The sequence below is a fragment of the Mus pahari genome, chromosome 3 (genome assembly GCF_900095145.1).
Source record: "Mus pahari chromosome 3, PAHARI_EIJ_v1.1, whole genome shotgun sequence".
In the NCBI taxonomy this organism is placed as follows: Eukaryota; Metazoa; Chordata; class Mammalia; order Rodentia; family Muridae; genus Mus; species Mus pahari.
In genome coordinates this window covers 48,663,154-48,688,469 of record NC_034592.1, presented here as the reverse complement: position 1 = coordinate 48,688,469, position 25,316 = coordinate 48,663,154, and the positions used below count along the sequence as shown (strand labels likewise).

General features: G+C 36.1%; 1 protein-coding gene across 9 annotated transcripts in view; it reads right to left on the bottom strand.

Annotated features, from left to right (window-relative positions):
* Slc4a10 (solute carrier family 4 member 10) overlaps positions 1 to 25,316 on the bottom strand; it is a 121,031-nt gene that overhangs the window by 60,104 nt on the left and 35,611 nt on the right. For all 9 annotated transcript variants that reach the window (XM_029535807.1, XM_029535808.1, XM_029535809.1 and 6 more), the window contains 7 exons: positions 20,364 to 20,521; positions 16,505 to 16,592; positions 12,214 to 12,360; positions 5,923 to 6,023; positions 2,567 to 2,741; positions 1,869 to 2,002; positions 1,236 to 1,481 (listed from right to left, as the gene is read on the bottom strand). In XM_029535807.1, the coding sequence (XP_029391667.1) occupies positions 1,236 to 1,481; positions 1,869 to 2,002; positions 2,567 to 2,741; positions 5,923 to 6,023; positions 12,214 to 12,360; positions 16,505 to 16,592; positions 20,364 to 20,521 (1,049 nt within the window). The remainder of the gene's footprint in view (positions 1 to 1,235; positions 1,482 to 1,868; positions 2,003 to 2,566; positions 2,742 to 5,922; positions 6,024 to 12,213; positions 12,361 to 16,504; positions 16,593 to 20,363; positions 20,522 to 25,316) is intronic.

Sequence of the window (25,316 nt, the reverse complement as noted above, 5' to 3'; positions counted from 1 at the left end):
TAGCTACATTATCCAGGGCTCAATCCTTACTCCTTAAGACTTTTCTCTCTTCAGTGTCCAGAGCACACATGGTAGAAGGAGAGAGAAGATGCTCACAGGTTTTCCTCATTGTCACACAAGCATCGTCGTACAAGTGCCCCCAATCAATCATCAACAGTTTTGAAAAGTAATGTAGCATGTGACTGTGTAACCTCTGATTCTGATCAAATTACTACCTGACTCTTCCTGAATGTCTGTGACATCCAACTATTTCCTTAAAGCAATACAACACTACCAATATCTATTTTATTTGGAAAAAATATTTTACATGTAAATCTTGAATTTTCTTGTTTCCAAATACAGGTACTTTGTTTTAGGCTTTCTCTGAAATCGAAGAAAATTTTAAATACCAAGAACTACATTGATTTTCGCAAGGCATCGCTATATCACATTTTAAGAGTTGCAACAATAAACTATTACTATGTAATTTTGACATTGAATTTCTAACAGTGAAGAAATACTTCAAATATTTGACTTATATCTAAGTGATGGTGGCGGTTGGAACAAAAGTTACAAGTGCACAATGAGGACTATATCTCTTCAAACATTGGTTCTGTGAAACTGTAAAATTAAATAAGTGTACCAATTAATGAGCACATATATACTCTACAGGTGCAGTGCTGGAGCAGTGCCTGATTTCTGGTTGACCAAAATTAGAAAGAGCTGGTGTGTACTAAGTCTTGAACTGCAAATCTTTTTTTTTAGCAACTAATACTTAAATATTTTTGCCACAAACATCCAAAAGCAGAATTAGACTTAGGGTTTGCTGGCTTGCATCTGTTTTTAATCACAATTTCAAACACTGAATAAATACAACTTAAACTCTAGGGGTTTCTTTTACTTAGTTTCTTTAAATCTGAACTTGAAAAGCATAGTAAAATGATACAGTTTGGAAAACAGAACCAATCTGTATTTATATTGACTTGGTTAATTACGTGTTTATTTTATGAAACACTTGACAAACAGCTCTTTAGAACGATGTTCTTGGCAGAGATGATGTAATGAGAACACAAGAATCCGATGTGGGGCTGACGAGATGACTTAAAATCCTCTTCGGTTCTAAAAGCCCAGGATGTAGGTCATGGCTCACTTCTAGGCCTACTTTCTGATAAGTAAGGACTTCATGCTTTTTAAACAATAGCAATATTTGTGAAAAGAGCAGCCTGGCAGCCAGGAGTAGGAGTCGGACTACTTACGAGTATTGTGTCAGCAGTTCCAAATCATTGTGCATATTGATTGGATAGGTTTCACTGAGCTCAAACAACTTCTCCAGGGCTTCGTAGATAAAAATGATGCAAATGAGAGAAGCAAAAGCCTCTTCAGTAAACCGGGTGATGTAGCAGACGAGGGAGCTCGCGTCTGTGGCCACAAGTATAATGCACAGTGTTGCAGTCCAGAGCCCAATGCTGGCCCGTAAGGACAAGTAGGACAGCCCATATTCTCTAGGAGAAATAGGAGAGTGTGGGAAGGTCATTTTACAGCTTGGTACCATCTAAACAAGAGGAAACAAGCCTAAATCAAGAAACAAAAGTAAGCAACTTCACATCCCATGGCTTTCCTCCCATTCAGGACTTTGTAGAGAAATCTAAGAGGACAAGCTAGTGGGGGTTTCTTATCACTTAAAAGTGAATCTTGCTTAATATAAATATTACACGCACAGTATACACACAAATATTTTAACTTTTTCTTCATTCCCATAGAGACAAAAATGACAAACTGAATGAATTCACTTCTCCCTGCAGACTTCCAACAGTGATGATGTTGGATGAAGAAATATAAAAAGAACAGCAGTGAACAGGCATACTGTAGCCAGGAGTCACAATACTTACTTGCAAAATTTAAACAAGATCTTTTCAAACACCAAAACAGGTCCTGTGCTGCCTAATATGGTAAGGGGCTGTCCACCAAAAAGAGAATAAGCTATCCCGGTCATAGATGCTCCAAAGAGTGATTCGATTGCACTCTGAAAAAATATGAATGGATTTATTACCTCAGCCGCACAGGCAGCAATCGTAACAGGTATAAACATTTCAGATATATTGGTTCACATTTTTTCCCTTCACTGTGTTATTCCTAGAAACCTGTGCAGAATGTGGGAAATAAGGCTGAGAAAATGACCAGTGGGGGTCAAAAATTTGTTAACAGAAACTGAGAACTATAATCTATATCTTCCTTTTTCTTTTTTTTTTAATTGCTTTACAAAATATTGAAATATTTTCAGAATCAGTGCCTGAACAGAAGTGTGACTCAGATTTTTGAAAACTGGACTCAACCTAAAACTGACCTAGAAATGTAGGTCGAGGAGCCCAGCATCAGGCCACAGCCATGCACAACACTCAAAATTAGTATTTGGAAGAGGTTCTGTTCTGAGATATCCAGCTCCACTAACCATCCAGGAAGTTTCATAGAAAGTTAATCTTCTGGACAATGGATCAAATCTCTCCAGAAATCCAAAATCCAAGGTTCACTAACATAACTACAAATCTTAGAAGACAGATTAAGGTCCAAAGTAAAGAATGATACATACTATACGACCTTCAGTTGCTTCTCCCAACAGTCCTCCAAATGTGATGACAGGAGACATACATGCACAGTAGAGAAACAGGAACGATGCTAAGCACTGCAGGCTGAAAGCATCCCTGAAGTCACTCCAGAAGAATGGAGCCTTTCTTTTGATATCTAATATAAGTCCCCCAAAAATCCTAAGACACGGGGTGGGGGTGGGGGACACAAGAGTGAAACCCAAAGATAAAAAGCTCGTCAGTTAGAATGTTCCTTTGCCTTGTCGCCCGGTCACCGTAACATTTTCCGTCAGCAGAGACGAGACCCACATTAGACTACCACATTTCCTGATGATGGCCTACAGAAGCAGCTTTGCATTACTACACTACCCCAAATGTTGTTCCTATGTCAAAAAAACAAAACAAAACAAAACAAAACATCAGGCTTTCTCAAGCATTTATCTGGGGTTTATCAATCAAATTTCAAATAATGAGAGATTCCAATCTCTGTGTCATTTCTTTACTAACAGTAAACATGGACCTTCACTGTCAACCTTGGAAGTGTTTATTGTTGGTTTTGTTTTCCGTTTTTTGTTTTTTTGTTTTTTTTAATATTTTGCACTTAATTAAACATAGCAGAAAATGAGAGACAAAGAGACAAATGGTCTTTGTGAATGATACTCTTAAGCATCACCCTAAAGAAAATAAAACTGTGTTTAACCCTGACTCTAGTCACCTAGTCCCTCTACCAATAAAAAAGACCCTGTAAGAAGACAACTAAATGAACATGTGGATATCAACATTCAATAGAAACAGATAGACTCTGAGGTTGATTTTACTTTCGGGAAACTAAAGCGGTTATCTAATATAATCAAACTAGGTAAATATTATTTTGATCTACTACTGCCGACACTTATTCCAATGCCTATCAATTCCATGATAATGATGGCTTTTCCTGGAAATAATTCACTTCCTCCAAATATGACAAAAGGAAACACCCTGAAACGCTTCAGAGGGCTTTGTATTTGGGTCAGGAGTTTTAGATTGTAAATTGATGCTTAAGATCTAAGCACTTAATGTTCTTTAACATATTAGGAATGAAAACACTATGCAGTAGGTTTTCTCATTATTTGAATATTTGATGACAACATTCAGAGTTATCTTTTGCTATGAAAAGTTTATTTCATTCCATGGAATAAAGACATGATCTTAAAGTAAGACTACAATATGGTTTCTACACAAATATTAATTATTAAAAAAATATTTTAAAAGCTGGGCAGGGTGGCACATGCCAATAAGCCCAGCACTCCAGAGGCAGGAGGCAGGAGGCAGGATTGTGAGTCTGAGGGCAATCTGAAAAACACAGAAAAACCATGCATCAAAGAAAAAGGTGATAAAGCAAAAACTGTAAGATTTCTAAATGCCGATACTATGCTGAATGTTCTTGGATCATAAAAATTAAACTTTGGTTATATTGTGAAAAGAATGTTTATTTTTAATGCTATCTCAAAATGATTGTTTTCTTAAGAACCAAGTTCTATTTGACTGCAAAATTATTCTCAGAATAACTGGTTTTTTGTTTTTGTTTTGTTTTGTTTGTCTATTTATTTTCCATGTGTATGCTTGTGGGGCTGGTCAGGGGGCAATGTGAGGGATTCCGTTCTCTCCTCCAGGGATGTGGGCTCTAGGGATAACTCAGATGAGCCATCTCACTAGCCCTTAATTCTGTTGCTCAGATAGAGTTGTCTATTAGTAACCATCTAATGGCATATTAGTATAAAATCACTGTTTGTCTAGCGATTTCTTCAAGTAGAAATGATTGAGAGTAAAATTCTAATACAAAGAGACATTTGAAACTCAGAGACGCTTCCAGAGGACACGCGAGATGCACACATATACCAACCACACATAAGGTCTCTCTAACTGCGTTTGGCAAAACATATGTGTGTAAATGCTATATAGTTTCTATTTTTGAATAAGATGTTACCTTGTCAAAGTCACATTTCAAAGTAGGTTTATTCCACTAAGCTAAGCGTTCATTTATGATTTATATTCTACCTATTTCTAAAATTAATTTGAGATAGTTATGAACTATTAATTAGTAATTAATATTTATAGTTTTGATAGTATTTCATTAGCCCACTGCTGTGTAATTCATCACTTATTCGAGCATACATTAGTTTGAATAGTTGTTAGATAGCTGTGTAATAAATGTGCTTTTATCGGCAAAGATCTAAATCCAGAAGTGGGAGTTCATTACAGAAGAACAGTGCAAGAGCAGCCCAGATGTACACCAGCAATTCCAGGAGAGCAGATGAGTAATGGAAACTTCAAGTCATGTCAGCCACAGAGTCTGTGGAAGAACTCTGGAGAAGCGAAGATACCGGATATTGGTGACCTGGGAGGATTTAGGAAGCAGTAAGGAAAGGTGAACTCGGAAAAAAAAAATCTAAGCTATGTGGCATGTTACACCTGAGAGGAAAAGAAAAAGTATATACCATCAAAAATAAAAAAAGGACAGTACTTGAAAGTATGAAAGCAAACAGAATGAGTATATAGCTTCCAGGGAAGGGGAAAGGAGACACTTGAACCATCTAAAAACCAGTGTGAAGCCAAGGAAGATGTTAAGGACTTCAGAGACGAACAGCCATAAAGGGAAACACAGGAGAATAGAAACGCAGGGTTGTCAGGAACTGGGAAGTCAGCAGTGGGCACACTGCACGCAGTACAGAAAATTGCTCAAGGGAGGGCCACCAATCCTACAAAGCCTTGGCAATTGTCTTTAATTATAGGGAGGCTGTCCACACCAGCTCCCTGAAGAGACATCCACCCAAGGGTTCTGATTTTCTCCTCACACATTGCTTGCAGAAAGACAAGCTGTCAAAAACCCATAAAAAAACATTTTATGAAATAAATTGAAGCTTTCATCTCTTCAAAGGTGTATGATTAGAAAAATAAATCATATAGCTCTTTCAAATCACAGGCATAATAATAAAAAATACCATTATATACATCATGCTAGCATCTAATGAGGTAAGGTCTACAGGACTTAATTCTTAGTATTTAGTTTTATTTCCATCTTGAACTTAAAGCTTTCAACAAGCTGTTTTGGAAGCGTCAACTGACAGTTTTCCTATTCATTCTAAGACTCTGTGAATGTATTTTACGCTTCATCAAATGAAAGACTAGAATAAGATGGAATGGTGTAGCCACTGTTCTGTTTTAACAGAAGTGACAATCATTATTCACTTCAGAGAAATTAAATTAATTGGCATTTTACTCTCAAAGAGTAGATATTAAATGTATAAAAAATTAGACCTTAAAACAACAATTCCTGACAGATAAGACAGCATTGAAGTCCCCCAACATGGCTGCCGCTAACCTCCCGGTTCGCTGGAGTTCAGGTCCACTGTGTCCTCCATGTGGCTCAGCTTCGCCATGAGCTGCTGTTCCATTTGGTACAGCAGGAATCTTCCTCTTCTCCTGCAGGAAATTTTATTGGTATATTGATTATAATTTGTTGCAATGCTGGGCATTAATTACAAACATGACATTTTGCCCTTTGAAGCCATGTGTAGAATGGCTAAGATCACAGGTTCTGTGCTTAGTAGCTGTTTAACCTTTGAAGGTGCTCTCATTCTTCCCGCATCATTGGGGATGAAAACAGAACCTATTTTATAGTGTGGACTAACTAGACAAGTGATGGGCATTTTTAAGTGTTACACCTCACAGGTTTTGGGTGCCCTATTTTGTGCCACACATTGATAAAGATGCAATAGTTTCAAAGGTAAGCAGGAAATGTCTGTGTTCTAGGGATGGGATACACACAGCTCACTAGAAAGGTGCTTGTCTATTGTGATCTAGGCCTGAATTCAATTCCTACCAGAAAAGAAAGAAGAGAAAGAAAAGTTCTCTACCATTTCACTATTTTTAAGTATTGTTACCTCTATTCCTCTAAATCATATCTTTCTAGAAAGGGATAACTTATGCTCTAAGTCTCCATGCCTCACAGACACAAAAGGAAGTCTCTGCTTGAGCCAATTGCAAATTAACTGAGGTTTGTGTGAATGTCACTTTCCTCAGGTTTATTCCACTTACTTTTGCTAGTGACAGAGATACCCGAAAGAAAAATAAACAAGAAAGTCCTCTCAAAAATTCCTTCTCTGTTTATCTTAGATTTTTATTGGTTTATTTAAAAAGTATTTAAAAGAGTGATAAAGAACCTTTAAGAATACAATAAAACTCGATTGTCATTCCAAACTAGAATAAGAATAAATATGAAGCACGGATTGATTAATTAGTTTATCTTATATACAATAGGACATGTCTCACACATGACAAAATGACTTTTTATTAAGCACAACATAGGAAAGGTCATGAGTTAGTATTTCTGCAATTCCTACAGATATATGGAAAGATGAACTAGATTAAGGTTTAAGAATAATAGAGAAGATATATTTCAACTGATGAAGGGCTTATTTTCACAGGTAAATATAAAATATTTAAGAGTAAATATAAAAGATTTAAGAGTGGCCATCATTACTTAATTCCAGTCACCTAGGGAAACATGTCATCGTAGCTTCAATAGCTCTCAGAAAACAAGTGATAATATATGGTCTACTGTGGAAATAATCTCCTTTGGATAATTTAACTTTTGTTTTATACATTTAAAAAGTTGGGAAGACAGGGTATCAAGTGAGGGAGGGGGCATCCCATAGTTACAACTCTGACCTATAATTGTTCCTGTCTGAAAGAATTACAGGGATGGAAATGGAAAGGACCCTGAGGAAAAGAAGGTTCAGCAACAGGTCCAAAGTGGGATCCAGCTCAAGGGGACGTCCCAAGGCCTTATACTATCACTGAGGCTATGGAGTGTTCACAGAAAGGGACCTAGCAGGACCACACTCCAGAAGATCCAACAAGCAGCTGAAATAGTCAGATGCAGATATTTGCACACAACCATTGGACAGAAGCAGCTGACCCCTGTTGTTGAATTAGGGAAGGCTGAAAGAAGCTGAAGAGAAGGGCAATCCTGTAGGAGGACCAGCAAATCTGGATCCCTGAGGTCTTTCAAGCACTGGACCACCAAACAGACAGCATACACCAGCTGATATGAGGCCCCCAACATCCATACAGCAGAGGACTTCCGGGTCTGTGTTCATTGAGAGATGATGCACCTAACCCTCAAGAGACTGGAGGTCCCAGGGAGTTTCAGGGAGTTTCAGGGAGGTCCCAGGGAGTCAGGTGGGGGTAGGGGATGGGGACATCCATGTGGAGACAGGGGATGGGGAGGAGATATGGTATTTGGAATAGTTTGAAGGTGGACTGGAGGGGCAGATAAAATATGGAGTGTAAAAAAATAAATAAATAATTAAAAAAATACAAAGTTGTATGTTGATAAAATAGATGATAAATAATTAAGATATTAACCATTCTAAAGCACATGTTTACTCAAGGAGTGGAAAAGCATTGAAAATGTAATGCTTATAAAAATCAATAAATATTCTGAAGAAATAGAATCTATTTTAAGTTCTGAAATAAACACATGTATTTTGAATGTTTTTATTTGTAAAAGACCCTTAAAGTACACCAGTAGATAAATTAGGCTTGTAGAGCATATATTCTCATAGGAATTACAGAAAAAAATAAATTTAAGTATTTAATTCTACAGTAGATCAGAAAAAATGAGATTATTGGAAAAGAGAAAACTTTCATCCAGGGCACAAGGTGTCTGAAGGGGACTGTGAGGCGAGGAAGGAGCAGCAATTATGAAGTGAGTTTTCAAACAGGCTCTGTGGAAAGGGTCGGGCAGGAAACATTGATAGAGGTGAGAGAATCAGGGATGCTAAATAACCTGGGGACATGGTTAGAGGACCAGCCAGTGACATAGTCTTAAGGAGCAGAATGGTTGGCAGGTCTGAATGACACCAGGACAAAAGAAAGCAGAAGAGATGCATTCACAGAAAAAGAGGAGGCGTGGAGAGACTTAAGTAGCCACCATATCTCTCTGGATTTTTTTCTCTGTCAAATGAGAAATAATTACAAAACTTTGAGGACAGAAATAATATAACAAAGCTTGGAATTACTTTGACAATGAGATTGACAGATTCTATGATATAGAATGAAGCAACAAGTTAAGCTACTTCAGAAAGTCAGGCGAAAGGTGACAGAAAATTGAATCCGTGTGTTCACAGTGAGAAATAGTATAATTATAGATAAAGGCAGAAGGCAAAGCCATCAGAATTCTCTGGAAGAGTAGATATAAGGTATAAGATGAAATAATGTACTGTCCGGGTCCAATCAATTATAAGAATTATTTAACTATTCACTAAGATGGGAAGATACAAATTCAATTGATTTTGAGGGAAATTAAGAGATTCTTTTATACTCCTAAAAATATATGTTGTTTAGCTTAAAATTATAATTACAAGAAAAAGAGATATAAAGAAATGAGACTATATTCAATCTGGCTTAAACTATCAAGTATTCAAGTATACATATAAGATAGGCAGATGAATAGCATGAGTTCAATATACAAAATGAATTTGGAAAAGGTTTAACATTCTAAGATTGAATGATATTACTAAAAACATAAGTATAGATAGAGGAAAATATGAATATAGAGAATACAGGTTATGGTCTAAATGTTAATCTTAGCATAAAGAAATCCGAGAGAAGAAGAAGAACGAGCAAAGAAGACTGGTAAAACTGACCTATGAGACTCTAGAAACACCATGAGACTGTGCTGTTCAGGAACGAAGCAAAGAGAATACACTCAGGGTAATGGCATTATCAATTCTATTGAATGTTGCTATGTATGTGCCAAGTGCAATATAGACCAGCAAGTTCCCATGGTTTTACCATTGTGGATGGCACTGGTAGCAATAATTAGTTTACTGAAGTAAAGGATGATACCAACAGATATGGGTATTTATAGAGAGGTGTAGAAAAGGTAGTAGAGATATATATTATAGAGAACTCCTTTATAACATTCTATTGCACATGAAAGCAAAAAATGTGAAACTGACTGACAATAGTAAGGAGTTGTAAAACTTTATGACTTAACAGTGTTTGATTACAGTGATACAACACAGAAGGGAGGACTGATGATGAGAGAAGGCGTTTAGCAGAGTAAAGCCCTCAAGTCAGTGCGTGGAGCTGGGATCTGGTACCCAACTGGGATGCTTACTGTCATCACAAGCAATGTAGGGAAGACTGGTCTTAATTTTTTTTTTTCATGAAAGGGAGAAACAGTAACCATGTAGCAGCAAGGGTCACAAAGGTTATGCGGAAATGTTGAGAGAGCACAAGGGTGAGAAGACAACGGCTGGACTTGGGAAGGATGTGACGATGAACGGGGAGCATTAAGGGTTCACTGGGGTTATGTGGTCATTAAAAGATGGGAAGCTAATCAATAAAGTCACACGCCTCCCTTCTGCTTTGGCAACAACAGTGTGTCAAACAACAAAAAGTAGGATGCTTATAGACCTGTGGTTTTGACAACCAAGCCCAGTACATGAAAGCAAAGGAGAGGAAGGAACATGTACGACAGTGGTTGCGACGATGGACCTAAGAGCTCAAAGGAGAATTTCAGGCACATTGCTTGAGATGAGAGGTTGTTCTTTTCTCTTTTTTTCCCTGAAAAGTAAATGTATTTAAAATGCTGTCATCTGTACATTTCAAAAAGACTAAAAACCACAAAAATATTTGATGAGGGTAATATTATTTAATGAGGGTGAATTTAAGTTGCTTAGCATCCACTAATTCATTTTGTTACCTCAATGAAAGAAAACATAGCTCACATTATCTAGTATTTAAATATAGCATGGAGTTTTAAAATATTAATATTATCATGAAATATACAGTGTATATTTAAATTCATACTCATTGTATAATATCTTGTTATGTAATATAATAGTTTTTAACCAAAGGTCCATACAGATATAAGTTAATTAAAATAAAAAATAAATTTGTTAATTGCAGTAGCCACATTACTAGTATTTAACAGTAGTTAGGTGATTAGAGACCATCACTACAGGATGCTTCCTTTACTGGACAAATGCTGTTGAGCAGTTCTGAAGCAAAGCATCAATACTGGGAGAATAAAGCACTCATAATCAGACAAATACACAATCAAAGAGCCTAGACAATATAATTCCTAATTCAATGTTCGTTGTATTATCATGTTCCAACACCTGGAATCTGCTAATGCTTATTATGTCTTAAAAAATAAAAAAATACAAATTTCCCTCATTCACCTTGCCTCAAAACCACCATTCTTCAAAACCAGACTACATTAAAAATAATTTAATGTTTGAAGAATTACAATCTCTTACTCTCATTATCTTAAAATTTTTCTAAATTTATCCAAATGCCATTAATAATAAACTTATTCATACTACTTTAGAAAGCATCATGTTCCCATTTCTAATATCCTTAGTGCAGACATGTTTGAGTAGAGAAATGAAAAAGCCTTTACAATCACTCTCTATGCCATGGCTTTTTCTTTTTTCTTTTTCTTTTCTTTCTTTCTTTCTTTTTTTTTTTTTTTTTAGATTTTTTTTATTAGATGCTTTCTTCATTTACATTTCAAATGTTATTCCCTTTCCTAGTTTCCTCCCCGAAAATTCCCTATACCCCCGCTGCTCCCCATCCAACCACTCCTTTCTTTAGTAGTAGAGGAATTTAAATGATATGGTTTCAGTTGCACATCTATAAACTGGTAATTGTTAAGAAAGTAAATAGATTTCAATAATGGTAAAAGGACATCAAAATAAAAACACAGGCCTGAAATATTAATATTATACTTTTAAGCTGACATAGGAGTTGGGCTGCTTTCTTTTTTTTTTTTTTTTTTTTTTTTACACACTCATGGTTTATAATATACTTGCCAGTTTGCCCACTTCTAACAGACTTGAAAATCTAAGTACAGGATTGGGTCAGTAGGCCCTCCTCTCACTTCAGTCAGAACATTAGAGTGAGATATGGCTGGACTTTGCAGGAACATGACCCAAAGGCACCAACTGGAAGAGTATGGACAGGAGATTCCAGAGGAACCGAGAGGCAATATGAAGAGAGTTGCAGATATTCGGCCACCATTTTCAACAGTCATGCCAGAGATAAGAAAAGGCCCTAAGCATTAAAAATTCTCTTTATTCTTTCTATCTCTAATATAAGATACGTAAAATATGCATTTCATTTTCATTTGCAGAATTTTTACAAAAATATATACCATGCATAACAGGATATAAGCATAAAAATCAGGATTAAAAACTTTTCTCAATTTTCACTGTGATTAGCAGTAATAGGGAGTTTTTACAAAACACAATCAATCCTCCTTTGAGTTTTCCCAAATCCCTGTCAACTTTTAGAACAGTGAAAATAATGGGATTTATCTCAGGTCATATTTTATGTTGCTATGAAATTTAATATCTTTTGTGTTGGTCCTGGAATATTTTCAGGCAAATGAATGTATTTAATGGCTCATGATCAAAATGTCAAATTTCTCACTACATTAGGTTATATCAAGAACATTTTCTAAATTAATGTCTTTGCTTTGTTGGAATATATTAAATCATTTGATACTTTATGGTACATTGCCTTATTTTAGGGGCATGAATTTAAAGAAAACCAAACTGTAAGAATTGTCAAGAGTGTTTTCAAACATACCCACCTGGGAAGGGACATTTTTGGGAGGTTCTATTCGTATACTTGGATCCCATTCTCCAGGAGGAAGAACTGTAACCTGATCCAGAAACTCATCAATCCCTGACACCAAGTCGTTGCGGTCTTTAGCTTTGTAAGCAACATCATGAAACACCTACAGAAGAAAAAACAGTGGCATACTCTTAATAAGCTATCAAAAAGATTGGTAGAGTTAAAATATAAAATCAGCCATCCCACCAAAAGCAATATACAGATTCAATGCAATCGCCATCAAAAGTTCAACACAACTCTTCACAGACCTTGAAAGGAAAGACTTCAGCTTCATATAGGAAATACAAAAACCCAGAGAGCCTAACTCATCCTGACTAATCAAAGAACTGTAGGAGGTATCATCATCCACCCTGAGTTCAAGTTGTACTACAGACCCATCACAATAAAAACAACATGGTACTGGCACATAAACAGACATGCTGATCAATGGAATCAAATTGAAGATGCAGACGTAAATCCCCACATGTGTGGACATGTGTGGACATGTGTGGACATGTGTGTGTGTGTGTATGTGTGTGTGTGTGTGTGTGTGTATATATATATATATATATATATATATATATATATATATATGCTAAAAATACACACTGTGGGGAATAGCATCTTCATCAATGGTGCTAGTCAAACTATATGGCTGCATGTAGAAGAATCCAAATAGATACATAATTATCACCATGCACTCAACTCCAAATGGATCAAAGACCTCAACATAAAACAAGATACACTGAACCTGATGGAAGAAAAAGCCTTGAACTTGTCAATACAAGAAAAGACAAAACACCATTAGCACAAACACTAAGACAGAAGTTAATAAATGGGACTTCATGAAACTGAAAAGCTTCTATATGACAAAGGACACTGCCAACCAGACAAAGTGGCAGACTACAGAATTGGAAAAGATTTTCACCAACTCCGTATCTTATAGGGACCATGGAAAACAGTGTGGTGGTTTCTTGGGAAGATAGAAATCTATCTACCTGGAGATATAGTTGTGGCATTCTTGGTTATATATACACATATATGAAGGTGATCTAAATGAAATCACCAGTAAAGGCAGAGACACCCCCCCACACCTGAGCATCTCTTGTCACAAGATGAAGCTTCCAGTCCTGGGGTTGGGCTACATCTAATTGATTTGCTGGTCAAAGGGAGTCCTATGGGAATCCCCAAATAACCCAGACTTTTGTCAACACATTTTTTTTTCTCCACAAACTGACGTAAAGGCTCCATTGCTGCCATCTAGAAGTGACAAAAAAGTTTCACACAAGATACCTCAACAAGACCTGAAGAAGAACACCAATAAACAGCTAATATGGATAGGATATCTTATATCTTACAGGATCCCGCCCATAGACAAATAACCATGGCAACCAACAAATGCTGGAAATAGGAGAAAATTTCCTTCCTAGGCATGGGTCCACTAGTAGGTTATCCAATATTAAGAGATTAGCCCTGAATCATATACACACAAGTAACCCTAAATGGACTCAGCTGGTTGTTGTCACAGACTTGGGTATTTATGCATATGTAACGATAACAACCAGGGAAGAAGAGGCCACAAGCTTGGTAGAAAGAGGAGTTGGAGAGAGAAAAAGGAATTGGCGTAAGTGACATAATTGCAGTTTAATTTTTCTTAATTAACTTTATTTTTCCTACTATTAGCAGCTCTCTTGAAATCTTTCTTAATGTGATCTCACCACACGATTCTATGTCCTGCCTTCAACAGAAAAGAAAGTCAGTTTACCCAGAGCTGCCAATTACCTATTGCTTTAAAGAACTCCAAAAGGTGCACACCACAATCTACTTGGTTTTAAATTATGAACAGATTTACTATTGCTTTTCCATCACCAGTTTCCCCAGTCACTCGTGTCCTTTCAACTCTTTTCTGTGAGCTAACCCAGCATTCTTACTCCACCATCCCATGCTCCCTCCCAAGCAAGAGAAGATGCTCCAGTAGTCTCCCAGAACTTGCCCTTACGATTTTTGTCATCGTCACTATTTCCAAGAACTAATTATTAATTACATAATTAGTTGTTTACTGTCTATTTTACCTGTTAAAATGAGCTCTGAACATTTCTTCAATAAATGTATGCCAAATAGTTTCGATGTAAGGGATATGGGAAAGAAAAAAACCAATAAAACACACACCTTAGTGAAGCTTACACTCTAGTGTGACTGGAGGGAAGAAAAATATAGCGACTATACATTTGGTGGACAGTAGAAAGCACTATAGACAAGACAGGTCACGAAAGTGAAGCGATGTTGCTTTTAACACAGTAATTAAGGAGTCTTTGGTGATTTTTTTTTTTTTTTAGCAAAGACCTCATGAATCCACACCTTACTGCTTTCAGGAACAAAACCATTCCAGACTAAGAGACCTGCAAGTGTAGAGCATGAATGCCATGTTTGAAAAACAGCAAGGGGAAAATTCCTGGGATGTAAGCAGGAGACGATAGCTGAGGAGAAAGGACGACCTCGAAGAACTGGATAGTTGACTGTAAATGCTGACTCTGAATGAGATAGGAGGTCCTTTGAGGGTTTTGAGCATAAGAGGGATTTCTCTAACCATTGTATTATTAGAAAAATGAAACAAAGCAAAGGCAGAAAGATAATTCGTATAACAGACCGATAAAATGGTGGGAACCCTATATTAACAGCAAAAGCTAGATGATGGGAGAAACACAGAGACACGGCCGTGCGGAAAGTGAGAAACGGCAGGATTCTGTCCATAGTGCCTGAGTCTGACGGGTTCACTTATGGATGGAATGTGGGTGTGAAATGAGGAGGAAGAGTTAAGGGTGACTTTGGGCTCCACTCAAACTCTTCCACTTGTTTCCCAAGTCAGTCTAAGGTCTTGGTGATGTCCCAGATCCCTCGACAGCTGGACCTTTGCCTCTGGCATCATTCCTCCTAAGCGGTTTGGTTCTAAACGTTCCAAGTGATCTAGGAATGCTCCTATCTCAAATCTTTTTCCTTGCTCATTTCTGGATCAAAAGTCCTCTCTTTAACTTAAAAAGCTACTCACGCCACCTCTATCTCCTTCCACTGCTTTTGGGATTTCTTCTGTAACACTTATTTCCATGTCCTGCTTATGTAGCTTCAATGTCCCTCTACCTTCCAATAATTGGGGTTAATGAAAGAAAAAGCTTTTGTCCATATTTTTATCTACCATAAGTGCTGATATGTAATTCATATCTAATAAATACTTGAATAAGTTAGCGATCCTCCATCTTCTCCCTCTAACTCTTTCCACGTGCTTCCTCTCAAATTCAAGGTCTCTTTATAAAGATTATTATTGTTACATGTATTTAGTGAGTAGATATACTAATATAACCTGCTGAGTTCATTTAGTGTTGCTTGTATGTGTATTTTCAGGGATGACCATTGGGCCATGGATAGCCAAGGACAGCTCTGAGGAAGACTCTGTCTTTCTCTGTGTTTCTCTATGTGAGTCTGTCTGTCTCTCTCTGTGTTTGTCTCTCTCTTTCTGCCTCTCTCTCTCTCTCTCTCTGTATCTCTCTCACCTTCCTCCCTCCTTCCCCCACATCTCTCTCAGCAGTCTTAGCTGCCTGTAGTTCTTTGTCAAGGGATACAGGGATAGCACAGCTGAGATCACTCTCACGTTAACGTATTTATTGATGGTGTTCTTGTTCACATTTTGTTTAATCAGCCACACACTGTTGTCATGGGTTCTGATTTTTAAGATCTTACATTTTTAGAGTTATATCTCTTTGAGATGCTAATGACAGGTTTCTATAATCCAAAATATATCTCTGTGGATTTTTTTTACTAAGAAATATATTTATATATTCATCTCTCTCTCTCTCTCTATATATATATATATATATATCAACTATGGAGGGCTTGCAGACTTAGCCCAGCTCTTTGGTGCTATGTATTCTATACATTCAACTACTATTTTTATTTAGATAGCAAAGTAGTTATGCCACAAACAAATTTTCAGTGCTATTAACATATAAGCAATGCTTATAATGTTGGCATTTGCACTGTGGAAAAATAACCATTATAAATGCTTAACAGTTTTTACATATAACATCTCAAATATTATTATTCCTGGTTTTAATTTATATGAACAAATTTTTTTCAAGGAAAGTTGGTATAGTGAAAGCTTGGGAAAATGGGATTCAATATGCAGAAATATAATTCTTAGAAACTGTTATGAAATAGACCTCCAAATTTAGGTGTATCTTGTGAGGAAACTATTCCTTAGGAAAATGAACAAATACCTCATCAGTCATTAAGGTTGCAATCGATCTGCCAATCTCATGGTACTGTTGACCCTTTCCCAGGGGTCCCAGGAGGATGAACAGAAATCTGTAATTAAGAAGAAAAAAATTCAAGGTAAAAATGTAACAATAACCCCCTTAGAACAGAACCCCTCCTCTCAAAGGAATTAGTCAAAACAAGGATTTTAATATGAAACTTCTTTACAGTTCATTATGATTTTGAAATTTTTTACAATTGAGACTTCAGTACAATATCCTCAAACAATGGGAATGCTGAGGTGTTTTTTGTTTGTTTGTTTGTTTGTTTGTTTGACACTAGGATTTCTGGTTTTAGCTCTCTATATAGCCTATGTTGTGACCTGGAGTTTTGAAGATTATAAGTCTTTAAAAGAGATGATAGAAAAAAATTAAACCTCTCTGAATAGGAAGCAGAAAAGTTCACTAGTTCATAAAAAGAAGGCCAAGAGGAAGAAAGGCAATATAGTATTATACATTAAGAGAGAACACTCCAAAAATTGCCCCACCCAGGGGTCCATCCCATAATCAGCCACCAAACACAGACACTATTGCATACACCAGCAAGATTTTGCTGAAAGGACCCTGATATAGCTGTCTCTTGTGAGGCTATGCCAGTTCCTGGCAAACACAGAAGTGGATGCTCACAGTCAGCTATTAGATGGAACACAGGGCCCNCAATAGAGGAGCTAGAGAAAGTACNCAAGGAGCTGAAGGGGTCTGCAACCCTATAGGTGGAACAACAATATGAACTAACCAGCACCCCTAGAGCGCGTGTCTCTAGCTACATATGTGGCAGAAGATGGTCTAGTCAGCCATTATTGGGAAGAGAGGCCCCTTGGTCTTGCAAACTTTATATGCCCCAGTACAGGGGAACACCAGGGCCAAGAAGAGGGAGTGGGTGGGTAGGGGAGCAGGGGGTGGATATAGGGGACTTTGGGGATAGCATTTAAAATGTAAATGAAGTAAATACTAATAAAAATTGGGAAAAAAAAGAGAGAACACATTATTAACATCTAGTCACTATATACACATTTTTATTAAACATAAAAACTGCTAGGACTTAAAAATTAGTTAGGCAGAAGAAAAAAGTATAAAAATAAGTTAGGCATGATAAAAAATAAGTATGAAAATTAAAGTGTTCCATTTATGTTGCCATAGCATTCTGGTGGTATTCATTTATCAAATGGTTTATGTTAATAAGGATAACTCTATCTGGTACAGTTTGTAGTTAGTATAATTCTATACTTTCTTTAGCTGTAAATGTTAGTGACTATATATGTTTTATATGAAGTATCTATATATAACCTTAGAGGTGGTATATGATATTATTTTTCTATCAGTTATAATTGAACCCATCAAATTCTGCTCTCAGTGTGTATGTGTGTATGCTTGTGTCTGTGCATGTGTGCCTGTGTGCATATGCATGTGAATGTGTGCATGTGCATATTTGTGCATGTGTGCCTGTATGTGCACGTGAGTATGTGTGTATGTGTTTGTGTCTGTGTTTGGGGTGTATGTGCATGTGTGTGTCTCCGTGTGTGTGGCATGTGTATATGTGTGTATGTGTGTTCATATGTGTGTGTGCATATGTGTAATATATAAAAAAAAGAATAGTGGAATGTGGTGTCAGAGGTTTTATCAACTATAGTTCTTCTGAAATTTTTCTAACCTGTGAATATCTTGATATTTTTGAAGTTTCTACTGCATGCACTACTAATAAAGCTCTAAAACATCTTTCCTGGCATTTATTGTATGTTGCCTTTATAATCATGTCATGCCTTTTTACCTCCTAAGAAAGAATAATTGGGGTTCACAGATGGTTTTCTTTATTTTTTTATTCTAATCTTCTTTCATTTTTTCCTAAATAAATAACCCGGTCTTTTGAATCTCTCCCTACACAGTGGCTCTATAGTGCTCCAAGTTTCTCTTCATTGTTTCTACTCATACTTTGCTGAATCAGTATGAATGAGGTCACCTGAGCCTGAGACTTTTCAAAGTGAGTTTGTATGACCTTAGTAGGGCTATGGTCTACTCCTGGGAATTTTCTTTTCTTCTCTTTGAAAAATAGAAACTGTGAGTGTGATAAGCAGATCACATTTACTTATATGTATCTAAACACGTTTGTTAGTGGTGAGATGGGAGTATCCAACTGAATGGGAATTTTATACTACTACAGTGTCTCTGCAATTAGTAAACCTGACCCATGAAATCAGAATCCCAGATTTCTAGACACTCTTCATAGCCTGCAGTTTACATGTAGAAATATATAACCTTATTCACACAATTATATTCTTTTAGTACACTCAGTTTATCTTCCCAGTTTTAATTAAAAGTTGGCATGTATTGTGGGGCATTGGGCTATGCACAGACAGGCTGGTGTCTCTCTCTCTCTCTCTCTCTCTCTCTCTCTCTCTCTCTCTCTCCCTCCCTCCTACCTTCTCTCTTTGCCCCTGCCTCTCTATAATAAAGCTCCAAAACTATAGACAGTCTCTGTTCACTGTACACTGTGCTCACTCTTGCCAAGTATGGGAACCTCTTTCCCCTCTTCCCTCTCTCTCTTAACCCCGGGGCTGCAGGGAGTGACCCCGGGGCCCCCAGGTTGGGCTGCCCCTTGTCCACCCCCTGAAGAGTGGTCAGAGGCTTGGATGCCCACCTGGAGCTGAGTGGAAAGCATGTGTCAGCCCTCCCACATCCGCCTGTCCAGAGCATAGGTGGAACTCTGGCGGGGCGTGGGCCTTCCCTTCCCCCTTCTTCCCCTGGGCCCTTTTTTAGTTCCCACAATGTATATCAGTAACCTTCAAATGGGATAAGTAGAAACTGACTTCTATCATCTTAATGGCAACTAGATTTCTCACTCAGACCAAGGCAGACAAGTGCTATAACTGAATGCCACTCTAGTCAACAGGGCCCAGACAGAATGAAGTTCTCCTGCTTCTGCTATTCCCTATTTCCTGGATAACTCATCTGTAACCAAACTGTGGTGTGATATGTGTTTTGAGTTATAGTCAAAAGTTCAAAGAAGAAAACTATTTTCTAAAGCCCCTTGACTGAACAGCCACACTTCTTAACTATGGCAGTGGCCCTTAGCAAACAGGCTTTCTGTGGTTAGATGTGTGCAAGTCAGGTGTGCATAATATCAGGTGAAATGGCAGCAGGCGAGAAGGAAGGGCAATTCCCAGATAAAGCAGTAAGAACCTAACATGACAAAGTCAAATTCTATTTTTTGTTTTCTTTTCTCAGTTTTATTCACAAGCACCTTTATATCTTTAAAAAAAGGAATCAATAATAATAGAATTCAGCTTATATTACCATTTCCTAAGTAGAAAAGGGTTCAGATAAACAAATGAATCTTGACCTTTTAACCAGAATCAACCACTTTCATTGTATAACTGAGTACCAACAATTCTTTGGATCCTGGGAAGTAAAGAACAACTGTCCTAGGGGTGCAGCATGAGACATTTGATCCCACATAAGCTATCCCCATGAATTGAAGGCCTAGTTAAACAAAGCTAAGCTCTAGAAACCATGATCCTCTTGTCTGGGACAATACATATATAAGGTCCTCTTTCTTGAACACATAGCTTAATATAATCTTTGAAAAACTTTAAAATTGATCTGCACAGATGGGGAGCATGTCTAAAGTGAAATATGAATTTCTAGAAGGATGAAGAAGGATAGACTAATTTTAAAAGCACACCCCATGCTTATAAACAATAAACAGTAGGTTTATGGGTAATGCGCTCATTTCTAGTCAAGTATCTATAAGAAATGTGTATTAAAATATTACCATTGACTAAAATAAATAATTCTGTAAACATGAAAAATGCTTGAATACTTTTACCTGCTTGGGATTGGAACTTCAGCCAGTCCCTGGAGCAAGACCGCTGGAGACAACCTGACAAAGGCAACCACAGTTCTGTCTAGGAACTCCAGTTCTCCGACCAAGATGTTTGAAGCCTCAGCACCCGGAGGAATCTTTTTCATAAAATGCAGATCAACCTGAGAGCATCACAAGTGGATATTTTAATCATAAAATTTATAATGTTAATAAATTTAATATTTTGTAATAGATGAATTTTATACATTTCAACAAATATTCAACATGTGTCTATTTTAAAATAAATATATTCTTACAGTATAATATTTCTTTAACATTTGTTTTTTTATTTAATTGTATTATATTATTTATATAGTATAGTTGGTCTGATAAATTCCTCAGTTTACATAGCTCTCCATATAACTGAGATATAACAGAATAGAGAAAAATAGGTTAAAAGCATTTAGAATGACTGCAGATGCATAGGTGAATTTCTACTATGAAATGCCTGTGATTTAAATGAATGAATATAAAACAAAAAGACCACAAAAAGGAGGAAATGCTGAGACTAAAGGGTGATATCTGAAAACTCATGGAGAATAATCTTTAAATACAAATCATTTTTATGCATGGAGCGTCAATGAAAACGAAGCAGTGACTTTAAAGTAAAATTTGCACGGCCTATTTCTTACGTCTAACTCATTTGAGTTGCTTTTTATGGAACACTGTTTTTAGGGGACTAGGAGTTTATCTGCCCTAGTAATTTTTATGACATTATGTTAATGAAATCGGGAACAAGGATCAAAGTGGGAAGTGGGAATAGGCGAGAGAGAGAGAGAGAGAGAGAGAGAGAGAGAGAGAGAGAGAGAGAGAGAGAGTTAGTTTTCTGCTGTGTATCAATGAGGCTAAGAAGATGTTTTGAGATCAGTTAATTCTTTTGAAGTCTTAAAAAATTAGAAGATACTATTCCAAGAAGTTTTAAATTAATAAAATGTTTAAATGTAGATCTTATGGGCATAAGTAACATTATACAGACTGAGATGGTTATATTTAAGAATATACACATATATGCATATAATAATGAAAAAGAAGACATGAATTTGAAAGGCAGGAAGATGGGGTTTATGGGAGGGCTTGGAGGAGGGAAGGAAATATAGAAATGAGATAATTGTATTATAATCTCAAAAATAAAAGAATTTCTAAAATTAAGGCATTAGTACAGTTACTTAAAGATATGTATTAAACTATATGTAAGATATGTCTGTTAATAAAATAGTACATGTAGCTGTATTTCATTAAAAAGCATTATAATATGGTATTTTATGTAGTTGTAACAGTAGAACAGTTGCCTAACATCTGGCTAGCTCCAGATACCACTTCTAATACTGAAAAATAACACAACTTAAAAGAATATAGCCTCGCATAATAGTGTAGTCATATTTTTATCTTAAAGGAAAAAATCCTTTATGAAATTAAATGTATGTGTAGATAAACTATTCAACAAACATTATAAGCTACAAGCTCCATCCTTTGTAGTTTTCAGATATACAAACATAAGTTCTTGAAGTATGTGTGATGATTATTACATGTCATGTATTTTTCTGAGAATCTAACCTTTTATTTCATAGAAAAGCAAAGTTCATTTATGGTTCTTATTGTATACTTAAAATACTTAAATCAGTAATGTTTACACTTTTGCTATAATTGCCTGTAAAAGATTCCAGGAAATGGATATAAGATTTTTATATTCTATATTTTTATATTCTATTAGCATTCTTGTTGTAAATGTGCATGTGTGTGGTAAATGCACATGTTTACATGCATGTAAGTGTATGCATATGTGAATGCTAGATGTTAATGTCTTGTGTCTGGCTTCACTCTTAAGCCGAGAGCTCACTGGTTCCTTTGGTCTACCTGTTCAGTTGCTTCAGGGATTCACTGTCTCTGCTTCCTGAACATTACGTTTACAGGGATTCTACCTGGACTGCCTGGCATTTACGTAGGTGCTAAGGATCTGAACACAACTCCTCGTATTTGAGCACTCCATCTCACTATGAGAAATCCATAATAAAGTTTTACAACATTTTCTAAGCTCAAAAGAAATAATTTAATTAAACAGTAAAAAGGTTATGACATAATATTAATACAATGGAACAAAATTTAAGTTTAAATGGAGGCCTGTGAGATGGCTCAGGCATTGGCTGCTAAGTCTAAGACCTGAGTTCGAGCCCTAGAACCCACTCGGTGTAAGAAGATAAGTGATGCCTGCATCTTATCCTCTAGCCTTCACATACACACGATAGCACACAAATGTCCATACACACACACAGACACACACACACACACACACACACACACGCACACGCACATGCACATGCACATGTACACACATAGGCACACACACAGACACACACAGAAGTAATAACACTTAATTTGAAAATAAAATCATAAAATTTGTAATTAATATAAAATTTATTGGTAATTCTTGAAGTATAAATTCCATCTAGAATACTTTGATCAAATTCATTTATTGTTCAACAGCTATCAATCTTTGCTGTTAAAATCTTTATCTCAGAAAAGCTGCAAAAACAGAATTAACTGCTTTAAATAAAATTAGGTTGGATCAAGGATTGCATAGTATATAAAGAGTTTGATTTACAAAAAAAAAAAAAAAAAAAAAAAAACCCGTGGCCATTATCTATGATTTTTAAGTGCATTAAATCAAACATATAATTGATATCTATTACCCAAAATAAAAGGCTGTACAGAATCTGATTTCAAGATCAGCAAGTTTATCTTTTCATTTTAATATAATAACTTATACTCATATAACTGTGGTCAATAATCATATTGCATTAATTATATTATATTATTCTTGAATGAGATATGGATTTTGAAAAGGTGGTAGATTTTATAATACATAATCACTTTCATATTGTCAGATTAAATTATACCTGGAATAGTCTTATACTTTATACTTACATTAGATTACAGTTTATAAAGAATCTCACTTAGCAATATCTCCACATTTTATTAAAACAGAAAATTACATTTAGGAGCAACAAATTTGATCTTGCACAAATGTATATCTACTTAAAAGATGACTTAAGGGTCTAGGTTATGAGGTATTTTTTTTTAAAAATCCTTTAATGGATTCAAACTCTTGAAGTGAAAATAGAGAAAGCCTGGAAGTTTCTAGTGCTTTGTAGAGAACCTTGAAAGAGTCAAGATACATTTTGGGAGCTCTGGATTTATACCATATTTCTAGGCTCTGTGGGCTCCACTGTTATGCCAAGAAGGGAAAGATGCCTGATTCTAGATATTTGGAACTTAAAATGCTGGTGAAAATAGTTCATCTCTAGGCAACAAGATGAGAGAGAAGACCTCAGTGGAGCTGGAGCTGCCTGCCCAAGATACACACACCAAGACACTGAAAGATAAGGACATGGAACTTTAAAGATAAATTTCAAATCTTAAGGGTATTGATGAAAACCTGGCAACTAATAGAGGTTCTTTCTAGACAAGTGGTGTTCACCACTGGGATCTACTGCAGGTGGCATTTTTAAGTTCCACAAGAATTTTTTTTTTTTTTTTTTGTCTAAATGAGACGACTAAGGTTTCTTACTCCTAATATGCTTCATGCACAGTAGAAAGATGTGAAAATGCATAAGATGGTAGGGCATAATTATGGAACCCTTCTTTAGGACCATTTGAAATAAAAGTGTCTCTGTTGACATACAATAGTCATTTTTACCATGTTAAAAAAAAACATAGTATTTTGAAAAACAATTAGTATTTTGAAGCTCCTAATTTTCAAAGGCATAATTGAGCTATAATCTGATGTAATAGATTATGTTAGTTCCTTACTTAATTTAATAAATTGATGAGCCTTATCACTGTATAAAGTTGTGTATACTGAAGGTTGATAGAACATAGGATCAAGTTACATAAAATGAAAAAGAGTTTTTCAATATTTCAATTTTTGACTGAGATTTATGATCCATATAACAAGACTTAAAATATCAAAATGGACACAGTAATGTAGAGATTAGCTAAAGTTCAAAAAAAATCCAACACCAAGCTATAACATTAGGTTAAAAACATCTTAACTTGCAAACCTTCAAAATCTGGCAGTAAGAATTGTTTCCGAGGTAATGGACCACAGCAACTCTTTCCAAACCCTAATTCTCTGTTCTACCAGGTTATAAAACTACAAATGTTTCTTGTTTTGCTTCATTACTCTAAAACTAAGCACCTAGACTGTTTTAGATTTTACAGGTCCCTTCAAAAGACTCTATGTCAAGCACGGCTGAAGGTGCTGAAGACCCAGGGGAGAGCAGCACATTAAATCTGGTCTGGAATTTTTCTTGACACTACCATTCCCAACCTTAAATACAGTCATTTTTTTTTTTTTCTTGAGTAGCTACTTTATGTTCAGTTCGCTAACAGGCCCTAATACCATTAAGTCTTTACAACAGAACAATAAATATTTATTATACTTGTTTTAGGCAATGATAATGCTGCAGTTTGGAGAGATCCTCCAGAAACAGTAACAGATAGATGTTAGACATTTAGCATTCAAGTTTGCATGCTCTTTCTCAAAAGATATGTTCTTTCCAATGAACAATTCTATGGAGAAAATACAGAGGGATGCAGATGGCTGGCCCAAGCTTCTCCACTAAATGGCCCAGAATATGAAAATGCAAGAATGAAGGAAAGAATTAAAAGATAGAAATTTTATTTTTCACATTTATGTAGTTCTAATTGTTAGGGGCCTCGGGATGATACCACTGTCTTTAATTGGGAATCTTTATTTCTCTTTAATAATGATAAATTAATTTTGAAGGCCATGAAGATAGGTCAACAAAAACATCAAAATGAAATGGAAATATAGAATTCAGTGTATAAGAGTTTTTGAGTTTAAAGTTAATTTATTTAAATAATAATCTACATAATTTAAAAATCACCATTCTTAAA